At 39.0% G+C, this 13,772-nt stretch overlaps 1 protein-coding gene across 1 annotated transcript in view; it reads left to right on the forward strand.

The window, feature by feature from the left end:
- The window catches only part of DOCK3 (dedicator of cytokinesis 3), a 147,958-nt gene that overhangs the window by 125,045 nt on the left and 9,141 nt on the right, over positions 1-13,772 (forward strand). Inside the window, exons 38-47 of the mRNA XM_019472565.1 lie at positions 649-790; positions 2,291-2,457; positions 3,012-3,098; positions 3,560-3,739; positions 4,743-4,826; positions 6,121-6,237; positions 7,555-7,676; positions 9,267-9,402; positions 9,968-10,049; positions 12,050-12,202. Coding sequence (XP_019328110.1) covers positions 649-790; positions 2,291-2,457; positions 3,012-3,098; positions 3,560-3,739; positions 4,743-4,826; positions 6,121-6,237; positions 7,555-7,676; positions 9,267-9,402; positions 9,968-10,049; positions 12,050-12,202 — 1,270 coding nt within the window. The remainder of the gene's footprint in view (positions 1-648; positions 791-2,290; positions 2,458-3,011; positions 3,099-3,559; positions 3,740-4,742; positions 4,827-6,120; positions 6,238-7,554; positions 7,677-9,266; positions 9,403-9,967; positions 10,050-12,049; positions 12,203-13,772) is intronic.

Below are 13,772 nucleotides of genomic sequence, written 5' to 3' on the forward strand. Positions count from 1 at the left end.
AGAGTTCTTGGTAAGGCTTTTCCAGATTACTCCACTATAGACAGGGGAGTTCCTGAGGTTGTATAGTTCAACATGATCAGAGGTGGACTGTATGGCTATGACAATACAGCAATGATTAAACAATTATTTTTGTGAACAGTTTGTTACAACTTCTCTCTAAGGATAACTGATAAATTGATAAACATATATCTTCCTCTGTTCTATGAAATCCTCAGGAATTTATCCATCTGGTGTAAACTGTATTTGACGGCAGCTTTCCTGGTGTAGAACAGCCGAGCTGGTGACTTAGTCTTATGTTTTGGTTGGTGTATTTCAGTATAGTCCAATTAAAAAATAGTGCCTTTTCAGCTGCCTGAAAAGCAAATAAGAAAAGACAATAGGACTGAATGCTACGTACGTACAGATCAGAGGCATCTTTCTGTTGAGAGATCAGTGGAATAGGCTACTTATTCATCACTTCTTCATGAAATACATTGTACAGAAAAAGGAAGGAACAAAATATATCAGCTGTGTTAAATGCACGTTTTACTCTCACATTAGCATATTGACATTGTCATTTATCTTTGTTTTTGAGGCAGTAAAATTTAAAGTGAGATAAAAGCCAATAGCATTGGCTAGGAGACTAATTTATGCTTGTCCTTCTTGCAGAACAAAGAATATGTATGTCGGGGCCATGACTATGAGAGGCTGGAAGCCTTCCAGCAGAGGATGCTGAGTGAGTTCCCACAAGCGATTGCAATGCAGCATCCAAACCACCCCGATGACTCTATATTGCAGTGTGACGCCCAGTGTATCCTTCAGTGAAAGGGCAAACTATGATTAGAGCACAGAGGAGGAAGGTATTGAAAAGGTCATCAACGTGGATACCTCAGTTCCTAAGTGTCTTTCTTAGGTAGAGCTGGGCACGGACAAAACCATACATCTGCCTACAGTAGACATTAACGGGTTCATTGCACTTATGGTATTGTTGGAGAGAACTGTCATTTTTTATTCAGGGAGTAATGCAGGTCATACTCGATGTGTAAGGGAAATAGCTGTGCTTGGTCACATCTGTTTGGTCACATCCATGTTTTAACCTTTACCAACAGCATTGCCATAATGCACGTTTTGTGTCATTAAAAGTATTCCCGATACCTTCTCTTGGAGAACATTTTGTTGGGAACAGATATTAATTCCAAAGTGTTATTTTCCATTGTGTTTATTTTTCACCTTCCCCCCCCCTGCCCCCAGTCTCCCTTTCTTTTAAACTGCTGAACTCTCTCATACCTAAGGCTTTGAATCTCATTCTTCTCATTGGTAATCTGTACTGTGATTTGATGCAACCAATACAATGCTATGTACATTTAAGGACTGAACCACCTAATGTTTAATGGGTCTGCAGAGACTTTTGGAGATTTTAGTCATGAGAACATCACTGTTTGGCTTGTGTGACAACAGCAAGGATATTATAGAATCATAGAATCATTGAGGTTGGAAAAGACCTCTAAGATCATCAAGTCCAACCGTCGACCCAACACCACCAGCCACTAAACCATGTCCCTAAGTGCCTCATCTACTCGTCTTTTAAAAATATTGCGCAGGACTTTAACCATAAGGACATTGTCAGCAAGTGAAATCTCCTGAAATTGGTTGATGCTTCCCACTTGTCTTTCATAACACATGCTTTTCACTCTTCTTTGCTATATAACACTGATACTTTCATAGACAAGAGGGGTTGCTTGTATGTGTATTTAGGTTGGTTTGTTTATGCTTGCAGAGATCTTGTCTAACACTGAGGTTAAACCAGTTTAATTAAACTGGACTGTAAATTGATGAAATTAGGACAACTTTGGTTTGTAGACAAAGCTGAAGTATCTAAGGCAAAATTTATCAAAGGTAAATATTAGATATTTAGGTACCTAAATACATCAAGATCTATTAGAGTGCCTGCACAAATGAGGCACCTAGCTCTAATTAAAACTAATAGGAACTGGATATTTTACCTGCTGTAGATATTTTGGATGTCTTACTACATACTCTCTGCATCCTCAGGCATCTTCCTCTTTGGTTAATCTGGCTGTGAGGTACTGTAACTCTGTAGACTCTCCTAGTAGTTCTAGTCTAGAACTGTAACTCTAGACTAGAACTACTAGGAGAGTCTACAGTGTTCTGCTGTTTCATTTGCAAAAGAAGAGTGTTGGAAAACAAAGAGGAGCGTGACTTTCTGAATTCACCATCCTGTTTATTTCCACAGTAGAGACAGCTTTTCTGTTTGATGTCCCGTGTCTTTCTTTGACTACATAATTTACAGATTTACAGATCTATGCAGTGACTCCCATCCCAGACAATATAGATGTGCTGCAAATGGACCGTGTCCCTGATCGCATAAAGAGCTTTTACCGAGTCAACAACATCCGGAAATTCCGCTATGACAGGCCTTTCCACAAAGGCCCAAAGGACAAGGAGAATGAATTTAAGGTAGAAGTAGCGAATAAGCAGTGTTTAAGTTGTTAATCTCTTCAAGGCAAATACTGTCTTATTATTTTATGCTGATAGAGCCTTTCAAGTAATCCTGATTTGATGGCCAAAGGTACTGTAGTAACTCAAATAACAAGTAGCTGTTGAGTCCGGTGGTTACACACCTGACCTGATGAAAGCACTGCCCAGTTTAAAGGTGAGTTATTTTAGTGCTGGGAGAGATGCATTTTGAAGCAGGGATGGGGTTTTTTGTTTGGTTGGAATTTTTTTCTTACTGCCATATACGTCCACAATGTCTTCTTGGTTGCCATGACAGAATTGGTGGTCAACCTTTAAAAATGAATAGAAATGTTCAATGTGTTGCTTTAAACATACTGAATTCTGGTTTTGTTGTTCAAGTGACTTTCAGCATGACGTTCTGCAAAGTAAGTTTTAATGCTCAGGAGGTTAATATATTCTTTTCTGAACTTTACCCCCTTAGCACCTGTAGTAAGAGTACAGATGATGTGATTGTGATTCACTGTGTACCTCCTATCCTCAATTACTCTTTGCAGAGCTTGTGGATTGAACGTACCACTCTGACCTTGACTCACAGTTTGCCTGGGATCTCTCGTTGGTTTGAAGTGGAGAGAAGAGAACTGGTAACATACATGGTTCCTGTAATTGGGGTTTGAAATTATGAGTTACTGAGGACATGGGATAGGCAACTTAAAACTCCTTTGGCTGAAATCTTGCAGTTTAAAATGATGAAGTTTACCAGTGATTAAGTATGTCCTTTTTCTACCACTTAGTCTAAATAATTGCTGACTTACAACCAGGGGAATTATGTGAGGGAACATGACAGTATAATGGAGACAGTGCCAAAAAGATGGAATAATTGCATTGTTGCCGTGTCTTCAGTATACAGAAAGAAGTTATCGCAACTCAGTGACCTGAAATATAGCATTGCTAACAGTAAAGTTTGTTAATGTAGCTAATTTTCTGCAAAGCAGTAAAAACTAAGAGATCACTGAACAATCCTAGAGTATCATTTCATTACAAGGAAGATAATAAATCTCAGTGAAGTGTCCATGGAATTAAAGTATATTTTATTGCCTTTGAGGTGGAAGTAAGTCCTTTGGAAAATGCCATTCAAGTGGTTGAGAACAAAAACCAGGAGCTGAGAACACTGATAAGCCAGTACCAGCATAAACAAATGCATGGTAACATCAATCTTCTCAGCATGTGTCTGAATGGAGTGATTGATGCCGCTGTTAATGGGGGAATTGCACGATACCAGGAGGTAAGCCAGGCTCTGCTTCTGAATTTAGTATCGTCTTTTTTCAATTTTATTTCCATTTCTGTTTCAAAGAGAGTATGACTTAATAAGATAAAACATTTTCATGCACATTATCTAAATATGAAGTTAAAACCCCTACTTGGTTATTCTGCATCAGTGCTTGCATAGCCACACGTCAACACGAGCATCCAAAGGTGGAGTTGGGATATTGCATTGAAGTAGGTACGGTTGACAGTGGGGTTTCTCAAGAATGAAACTTGGCTTACCTGGAAATCCTGACTTGGCAGGTAAAAGAGTGAAGCAGATTGTTTTTATACTGTCTATGTTATAAATCCATTTTGCAATAGAGGCAGTGGGATTCATAGTAATTGAGACTGATTGGGCCCGTAATCGGGAAAAGCCGCTAATTCACACTACTCAACCATTATCTTTGCTAGCCTAATTTCAGACTCACTGTAACCCTAAAATGATCATATATGCAGTATGTTATCTGGCATAATCTTTGGCAAGCTGTTGCTTAAACTCTGCATTGCAAAAGGTAAGTCTAGGGTGAAATACTGAAAAATGGCAGCAGCGGTCCAGGCATGTGGGACATGTCTTCCCCACAGAGCTGTGAAAAGAACACTCTTCATGCTTTACCTTAGTTACCACTTTACTCACTTAATTCCTTTAAATTTAGGCAGTTATATGAAGGAAACTATATAAAGTTCTAATAACTGAATGATACAAGGCTTAGTGGTATCGCTCATCACTATCACATGGGGAAACTTGGTCAGATTCATGATTCAACTGAATCATCAAGGTTGCTAAAACTGTACTGTAGCTTTACCTGCATCCCAGAGTGCTAAAAGCAGTAAAATTGAGCTGCTGCTGTTAGCTTAATATATTTAGTTTTCCTAAGATTTTTGGACCTTTTCCTCTCATCCTTTGACACCAAATTATGATGAAAAATCTTCCAGTAAGCAGAAGGCTTTTTTTTTTTTCTCTCCCCCCCCCTCCCTTACAGGCCTTTTTTGATAAAGATTATATCACAAAGCACCCTGGAGACGCAGAGAAGATCACACAGCTCAAGGAACTCATGCAGGAACAGGTACTGTTTTTCAAATGCAAAAGAACATTGCTGCAGTGTCTGGATTCATCAGCAGTTAGTCTAAACATATCAGATCCAACTGATTCATTCAGAGGCAAAGAATTTTGGTACAGGAGATCTAAAGTACATTTAAACAAAAAAGAGGGGGGAGATGTCCAAGGAGTTTATGAACAAGCCATTCACCTTATGGGACGTGAGGTGAAGCTCACCTAAAAGTACATTAATTTTGTTGTCTCCGTTTATTATCCAATAGACATCTTGCCATGTTTCAAGCCTGCCATTCATTTTTGGCATTTTGAATTATGTCATCCCAGTAAATTTCAGAGATAATCAGAGTCAGGAGAGGCCAGGTCAGGTTTGAGATTAAACCAGCAGAGCTATATAGGAAAACTTAATGCCTATTTATATTATCTGCAGTTTTATTTTTCCTTAGTGTCTCCATGAAACATCTTGGTAGATAAACCTAGCTGGATACTTTGATGGGAGTGAAATCAGAAAACCGCATCCCTCTTAACTGAAAGTTTGGCAAGATATACCCCATTAAACAACGTGTCCAAGTCTGAATAGAGCTACTAGGCCTGTTTCTTCAATAAATCACTTAACTGCATTTCAGATTTCCCATCTGTAAAATAAAGATAATGCTTATCTCCCTTCAATCCTCAAGAGGATGTTTGAAGATTAATTAGTTATTGTTTGTACAGACTTTGGATCATGTAGGGAATTATATACATCTTAAGGCTGCTATCATTACTATTTTCTGTCATCTGAGAGCTTATATAATCTCATTCAATCACTAATATTGTATGTGTGACCTTTGAAAAAGTGACCTTTAAAAATAAGTAATGAGCAACAGAAAGAGTGACTATGCATGCCACGCTGCCACTGTTCAGCTCAATTATCAGAAACTCCATTTAGAAATCTCTGTTGGCAACTTTGACCCCTTCTCTGACACCGGGTGGAAGGAATTTTCTTTGTCACAATGAATTATCTGTGTGAGGACGTAATGCTGTTCACTCTGGAGAGAGAATCAATCTGGTAATTTTTTACAGTTATCTCTTAACAGAAATAATCCAACATGACATAAATGTACTTGTCTCACAGTTAAAGTACTTGTTGAAGTAATATGAACTTTCCAGGTTCCTAGGCTTGCTTAATTATCAGCAGTCTTGTAAATGAACAGTGGCATACTGTACAGTACTTTCTTGCACATTGACAGAACTGCGGGACAGGCTTCTGTTCTATCTCTTAGACACGATTTATTTGCTTTTGTGATGTAATGTTTTCTTTTTAACAGGTACATGTCTTAGGAGTGGGTCTGGCAGTCCATGAGAAATTTGTACACCCAGAAATGCGTCCCCTGCATAAGAAACTGATAGACCAGTTCCAGATGATGCGATCCAGTCTGTACCATGTAAGCTGACAGTCATTTTCCCCATTTTGAATCATTCAGAGTTATGATTAAACTTCTAGCAGTTGCAGTTAAGGTTCACAAAGGAACTGAGCTGATAGAGCATTGATTGAACCTACTGGATTGCCAAATTATCAAAAGAATTCTTGATTTTTGTGCAAGAAGGAAGTCCCAGTAAGTCTGTTAACTTAGCCTTTAATTTAAACTAGAATTTTTAGTATTTGTATGTTCTTTGTTGTATCACAAAACAATTGTAAAACTTAATTTTCAGTTACTGTCTTACATAGCAGAAAATGATGTAAAACAGAGGAAGAAAGATTAACAGAAAGTGTTAGATGTTGAGCTCTTCAAAAGAACTGCCGTAATCTGGAGTAGCATGACATGGATTAGGCCCTCCGGAAGTGTTTTTATATAGGCAGCGACAGAAATTCCTGCTGGTTACTTTAGGCATCCAACTCTGGTGATCAGGACACGCACTATTATGGGTCTCTAGTTGCTATACGGTCAACAGAACTGCCTCCAGAGCATGGTTCACACCACCTGTTATATACCAGAAGTACAAATATCATCCTCGAGGAATGACACCTTTCCTTCTGTGTGCTCTGCTGTACATTAGTATTCCGTTACAACTATACTTGAGACATCTTTGCCAGGTGGGACTCAGAAATTTGCAGTGCATTCTCCTCTTCCTGGTATAGTGAAATCTTTATGGATAGCTAGACATTATCTTGAACATTATCACAACCAAACTAAAGGATATCTTTCCTTTGTAATGTAAATGTAAAATGTAAAAGTATTATTTGAAATATGTGTGTTAGCACTTTACTTTCCAACTGGAGTATGTATTTTCTAAGGTACCTTCTAACTTGAAGGCTTCTTCCTCCATTCTTAGGAGTGAACACTATGCAAGGATGGCCAGAAATAACAGCACCAGAATTCTAAAATATGGCCTTTCTCTTTCAAAGCAGATGAGATCTGTACAAGTCGCAGTTGCGAGTTTTGAGTTCACTACCTTTCTTGAGAGTTTGGACAAGATCTCTATTTTTGAGTCCACATTTCTTTTTTTGAAGAATGTCGGTGGCTGTAATTTGGGCCACACTATGCCTCTATTTTCCTCCCAAATTCCTGAAATAGTGGCTAGAAAGTGTCACTGGAAATAAACAGAGAATAGGGTTGTAAAGCACTGAAGCTCTTTATCCTGTGGAAATGCAGGATAACTGAGGATAACTGCAGAGAACATGGAAACAGATCAGGATTTTCCTGAGAAGAAAACCTGTGATTTTCCATGGCCAACTTAGCTGAAGTATGTTTCCTTTGCAGGAATTACCTGGTTTGGATAAGCTGAGTCCAGCCTGTTCTGGCACTAGTACACCACGCAGCAATGTTCTGGTTTCACATGGACCTATGAGCCCAGAGAGCATAAAGCTGGTGCATCGACACAGGTACCCTGTTTTTTTCTGCTGAAATATCTAGGATCTCTGCACACTGTTGCGTTAAGATTCAAGGATCTAAGAAGTGGTTAACAGTACTGCAGGAGGAGCAGGATGAGTTTTGGCAGAAGTGTCTTTCGTCTTCATTCAGTGCCAATTATTAAAGTTTGATTGAGGATTGGAATCAAAAAGTTGAGAAATCCAATTTGCAGCAAATGCTGAACACCTCCAGGTGTTACTCCATCACTTTACTTACTGTAGAGGCAGAAACACACATCTGCCACTCAGATCTCCAGATTCAATCTGACTTTGGAGGTTCCAACTTCTCCTGTTATGCAAACAGCAAATAAATGGGTCCTTATCTACCATAAAAGGAAAATTTTATTGCTTGTTTTAGAACCCAACTCAGTATGTACCCATTTTTAAGGATCAAAAAATGCTCACATCATTGTTTTTTATAATTCTGATCAAATCAGAACCCAAATATAAGAAAGGCTGCCAAGGAGTTTTGATCAGAATACCAAAAAATGGCTCAGCCTTCACAGAAACATCTGAAAATGTGGATGCTTAGTCAAACTGAATACCCATCTATAAAAACTGAGATAATGATTGAGGATAAAACCTGGGATTTTCAGGGCAAAACAGCATTTTTGCATCCAGCCAAAATTGCTTATTTGAAAATGTACATATCCATGCCAGTATGAAAAACAGTGACAGGAATGTCACTGAAGTTGCGACATTTTAATTGTTCTTTAATTGTAAATGTTTATTTCTCTTGGTGGGTCCACATAGCTAAAGCCTGGCATGAAAAGCTGTGGAAACTTGGTCTTTAGTACCTGAATCCAGGATGGTGATATTCTTTTTACTATTAAAATTGAGCAGCTCTTATACTACTTTAGTGGCTTGGCAGTTGACAATTGGTGTCTGGGTGATAAAATTTTCTTCCTCAAAATTCCTCACTTTGTAAAGCCTTTTTTAGTTCTTTGGGCAAACTAGGGAGATTCTATAGTGTACAAAATATGTATTTGTGTATGTGATTGAGTGACAAAGAAAAAATTAATTTCATGAGTGAGATCAGAGTGCAGCCTGCACGCCAGCTGGGCTGTATTAATCTACTGTCCGCTACAAAGTTGCCTTCAACTGTAATGCTGAGATCCGACAGATGCAATAAGGAAAACTGTATTTTGACCTGTGTGTCTCATGCTTGGCTTCCTTTGGAATGTTTTTTTAAGCTGCTCCCACTCATCGTACTTCAGCATTAAAAATGAGAGTGGTTTCAGAATGTTCTGTTATAAACAAACCAAATATGCACCCAGCATCATGACATGATGTTAACCTGGCTTTGGATTCTGAAATTCTGTGTCCTACATACTATGTTGTCTTACATGTAGCCTTATTGTCACTTCTTTCATATTTACTCACAATTATGGATTTGTTTAAGCTTATTCAGCCTGATTTTTCAAAAGTGTTTGACATTTAGAGGTGACCTAAAGCAGTAGGTAACTGCAGGTACTTACTAGCTTGGAAAAAATCAGGCTTCACAAATTAAAACACAGGTTCAAAAATAATGATGCTCTTGTTCTGTCTCTGGTTTTATTCCAGCCCACTGAACTTGCTTGGTTCAGTCCGACACTCGTCATCCTCTCTGTCGTCCCACACCTCCAGCGAAACAGGAAACCTGGTTATCCTAACAGACAGTTCTGTGGGGGAGACTGCTGAGGATATGTACCACATGCAGGTACAGCTCCAGCACAGCCAGGAGCGGTTGTTAGAAACAGCACTGAACATGCTCTGGAGGGTTATGCTTTGGAGGAGTACACTTTACCTATGCACATGCTTGGATCTGTCCTGTGATATTTTTCTCCAAGAACTGAATAGGTAGAATCTAACATTGTTCAACAAAGATGACAGAGTCATTCAGCTAGGTTTACTTTGGGAAGAAATCTTGTGTATTTGTACAGCAAAAGTTGCTACTGCGGTCCAAGATCATGCTGTTGCTTTCAGAAAGTGAGATTTTAGTCGGCATGTTATTTATACGACCTCTTCAACATACGCAGTTAGTATTGCTCTTGGTTTGTGGGAGGGTGAAATGAGTGCCAGTCCTGAGTGCAGATTTATAGTGGCCTGCACTGAAGCTATTTCCTAGACAGAGGCTGCACTAGGTGATCTGACACAGGTAAATATCTAATGCACTGATCCGCTCAGCTCTTTCTCGATGATTTCTCTGCCTCCTGCAGCTTGTTTACCCTAACTCCAGGTACCAAGGCTCAGTCACCAACGTCTCTGTTTTATCCTCGTCCCAGGCTAGCCCTTCCACCTCAAGCCTGAGCTCTACTCACTCGGCACCGTCCCAGATGATTAACTCTGCCCCTTCCAGTGCTCGAGGTAAGAATGGATGGCCCCAAATGAAGGGTTAACTGGACCTGCAGGCGTCCCCTAAACCTGGCAACGTTGTTGACTTACTGGTGAAAGACCACCTACACTGAACTATACCACTGTTTCTCTTTTGGAGCTGTAAATGCCTCTTCAAAAATTATTTCTTAAAAAATGTTTTTCATTCTCCAGAAATGGATTTAATAATTTTTTTCAGCAGTATTTGGAATGTATCTCTAATATGTGCTGGTTTCAGGCAGTTGAATTTCATAATGATTTCCATTGTTCTGCCACAAAATTGTGGCAGGCAATCTAGAGGAAAACAAGAATAGTCTTTGGTACAGTACTTAAAAGAGAGAGATCATGAAGACAAAGGCAAAAAAATCATTTCACACATTTAATGAAGTTATGGCACAAAAAAGAACTTGAGGCAGTTTAGCAGAAGTGTATGCATACAAAAGCATATGTATACGATGAATGTTGAAAGATACGAATTTTAAGTAGTGGAGTTAAAGAAGGGCTTCCCTGCTGGGAAATTCTTGAAGAAAGGAAAAATGTAAAAACAGACTCTAGGGGTACTCATATTGCCTTTGCTGTTACAGTAGCTGGTCTTGATATTGCTAATCATTTTCTTCCCAAGCCTCAGAGCTGAAGCAAAACCACTCCGTGCAATCTCCTGACTTTGGTAACTAATATTCAAGGGTTTTTTCCCCCTCTCATTTTGGATTCTGAGTTGCAGGTTCACAAATTTCTGTGCCTCTTTTCACAGGTGTCTGAAGAAGGTATCCAGGATATAGTCAGAGATAGAGGCTGATATTTAAATCTTACCCCTTTCTTCCCATACAGGGGAACTCTATGTCTCCTTATGGACAGAGAATATAGAGAAGGGCCCTTTCTCTTGGGCCAGCTTGGGGCTTTTTTTGCTCAATCTTGCAGTAAAATCTTAATTGACTGGCTGTTGTTATGACACAGATGCATCGAAGTGATTTAATTGAAGGATCAGATGGGATTAGGAAGGCGAGAAGTGGACATCTTCAAATAAAGGCAAATAGCTTCACTAGTTACCAAGGACTGGAAAGCAAATAATGACAATTCAAATAGTAAAGTAACCAAATGAAACTGGCATAACAGGAAAGGGAAGATGGAACTGAGTACAGGGCTATCATGTCAGGAATATGTCCTTAAATGGATGTGCCTCAGCTGGCATGTGAGGTCTGAATCTTTTGGGGGATCTGAGGGGTTTTGGTGCTCATAGTGTTTCAGGCTGTTTACTACTTTAAAAGTCCAGTGCTCACAGTGACAGGCTGTGCCAGTCTTTCTGAGCTTGATGACTTCACAGCATCACCAACTTCCCACTTTACTGTATTCTTTGCTGTTGCTTAGAAACCAGTGATGAATGCTACAAAGGGTATGGTGCTGATGGATGAGCCAACAGCACCTCCCAGAGATGAGAACTAGACAGTGTAAATGACCACAAATGAGGAAACAATAAGAGAAGTAATGATTTTGAAAAATACTTCTCTCTCTCTCTCTCTCTCTCTTTTATTCTGTACTCTTACTAACGTGTTTTGATAGCCTATGATACAACATTTCTTTTCTGTTAGTTTTGTTCACTTTTAAGTTAGGTGAGCACAGCATTCAGACATGACCCACTGATTATGGGATTTCACTTCTAGTGAAGTCCCAGATGCTCTCTGTGTTTCACAGTGTGCAAGTCACTATTCTGGTTATTACGACACCGCTGTCTGGAATGGAGTTGTTTGTAATGAGAAAAAGCCCTTACACTTAAGTTCCACTGTGGTAATACAGCTTTGTTTTTATCCTTCATGATTTTTCCTTTTGTTTTGTTTTTTAATTGGGTGAATTTGATGCTTGTGAAAATGAGAGACCAGTATCACTGGCTGGAGCAAGGTACTTCACAAACATTACATGCGCAGCTCTGCCAATGCACCTCTATCCTTTTTTTTTTTTTTCCTTTTTTTTTGTATTTATTTATATTCTTTTTAATTTAGTGCTGGTGAAAGGTGCTGGATTGACAACACTGGAGGCTGAAGCCCTCTATTTATCCACAGAACAGATACAGCATGGGCGGCAGCCGTGCAAGCTTCCCCACGCTGCCCCCACCAATGTGCCTCATCTCTGTCCTGGAGGGACCACCTCTAGAGGTGAGAGGATAGTTCAGTCACCATGACCCATCCAACCCTTGGCCTTTCTGCTGAGACTGCCAACAAAGCTACGATAGTCACGATGCTACAGTTAACCACTTTTCAGACGGGAAGTATACGAAGGCCAACAATTCATTTTGGATAGGCCACCTAAATTTATCAACTTAGCATCTTTGTCACCTGTGGCTTTAACTTAAGCATGGTTATCTAGGATTTCTAGTTTTTTGTCAGATGTTTAAAAGCTTCTCTCATTGATTCAAACATTAATGTAGAGGTGAAAAACCACTATCCCATTATCCAGATACTTATACCACCGTCTCTGTTTAACTGCAGAGTCCTTTCTGGAGCTCAGCTACTAGCACTGTTCTGAGGAGATGGGTATCTTTATAATATAGATTAGTTCCATTCATGACCAAAGGAAGCCATGGCCATTCATATTAAGAATCCAGCAGGAATTTAAATCTTATTTCCAATTCTCCACTTCCAAAAAATGACCCTTTCATTGATGTTTAAAACAGCAACACAAGCAAATTATTTGACTTGTCCAAAGAAAATAATAAAGCCATTAATCCAAAATTTTTTTTAAAGAATAGTCATCAAGACAGTAGATTAATGATTTGATCATATCACTGAACAGCAGGTTAAAGCAGCAAACCTTACGCTTATTATAATAGACACAAGTTAGAGCAAAAGTCTTAAATAGAATTGTAATCAGAATACAGTAATAATTTTCTAATTCTGTGCTAATGATAAAGACATTACTAATTATTTTTCAGATTAACAGATTTATCTTTCAGTTTTCACCTGGGTTGATCCTTGTGTAGCTTCTTCCCTATCAAAAAAGCAACACTGTTGTTGTATGGAGGATCAATAAGAAATTCAGAGTTTGTTTTGGCTTCATTTGAGGTGACTCATGAGGCACTGCTCTAACCTTACTGGAGTTAAAAGATTATGTAAGCCGATGTTGGTTAAGCAGAAATTGTAACGCAAAAAGGCCTGGAAAGGGCTAGGAGTGGGTTAGGTTTGTTTCAGTAATGTCATTTAAAATATGGTTGGGACTCCTCTGATGCACTCTAAAAGCAGCTCCCACTTTACACTCGATGACTCACCTCTTAAGGCATCCCTACTGCTTCCTCAACACAGCCCTCTTTTTAAGGTGTAGAAAATGAGTCCTGGTGTCTTATTCAGCACTTTGCAAGAACCCATATACTTACATTTAAAACTTCCTTCTTAAAGCAAAAAACTTATGAGTTGGTGCAGGAGCGAACTTTTTCCATAACAGTAATTAAAATGATGAATTGGGAGAAAAGATTCATTGAGTTTGGAGTTTAACTACATTAATTTTCAGTTTCATTCCTTAAAACTAATACTTGTCACAAGTGGATTAACATTTTCATAATTAAGAAAGAAAAACTACCTCTGGCTTTAGCATAGGTTTTCCTTTCTCATTAATAGTACGTACAGTGCTGCACACATCAAGTGTACCAAGCTACAAGCTAAAAGGAATAAGCCCTGTGTCGTGGTTTAACCTCAGTTGGCAACTGAGCACCACACAGCTGCTCGCTCACTC

This window comes from Aptenodytes forsteri, unplaced genomic scaffold (assembly GCF_000699145.1).
Source record: "Aptenodytes forsteri isolate BGI_AS27 unplaced genomic scaffold, ASM69914v1 Scaffold156, whole genome shotgun sequence".
In the NCBI taxonomy this organism is placed as follows: Eukaryota; Metazoa; Chordata; class Aves; order Sphenisciformes; family Spheniscidae; genus Aptenodytes; species Aptenodytes forsteri.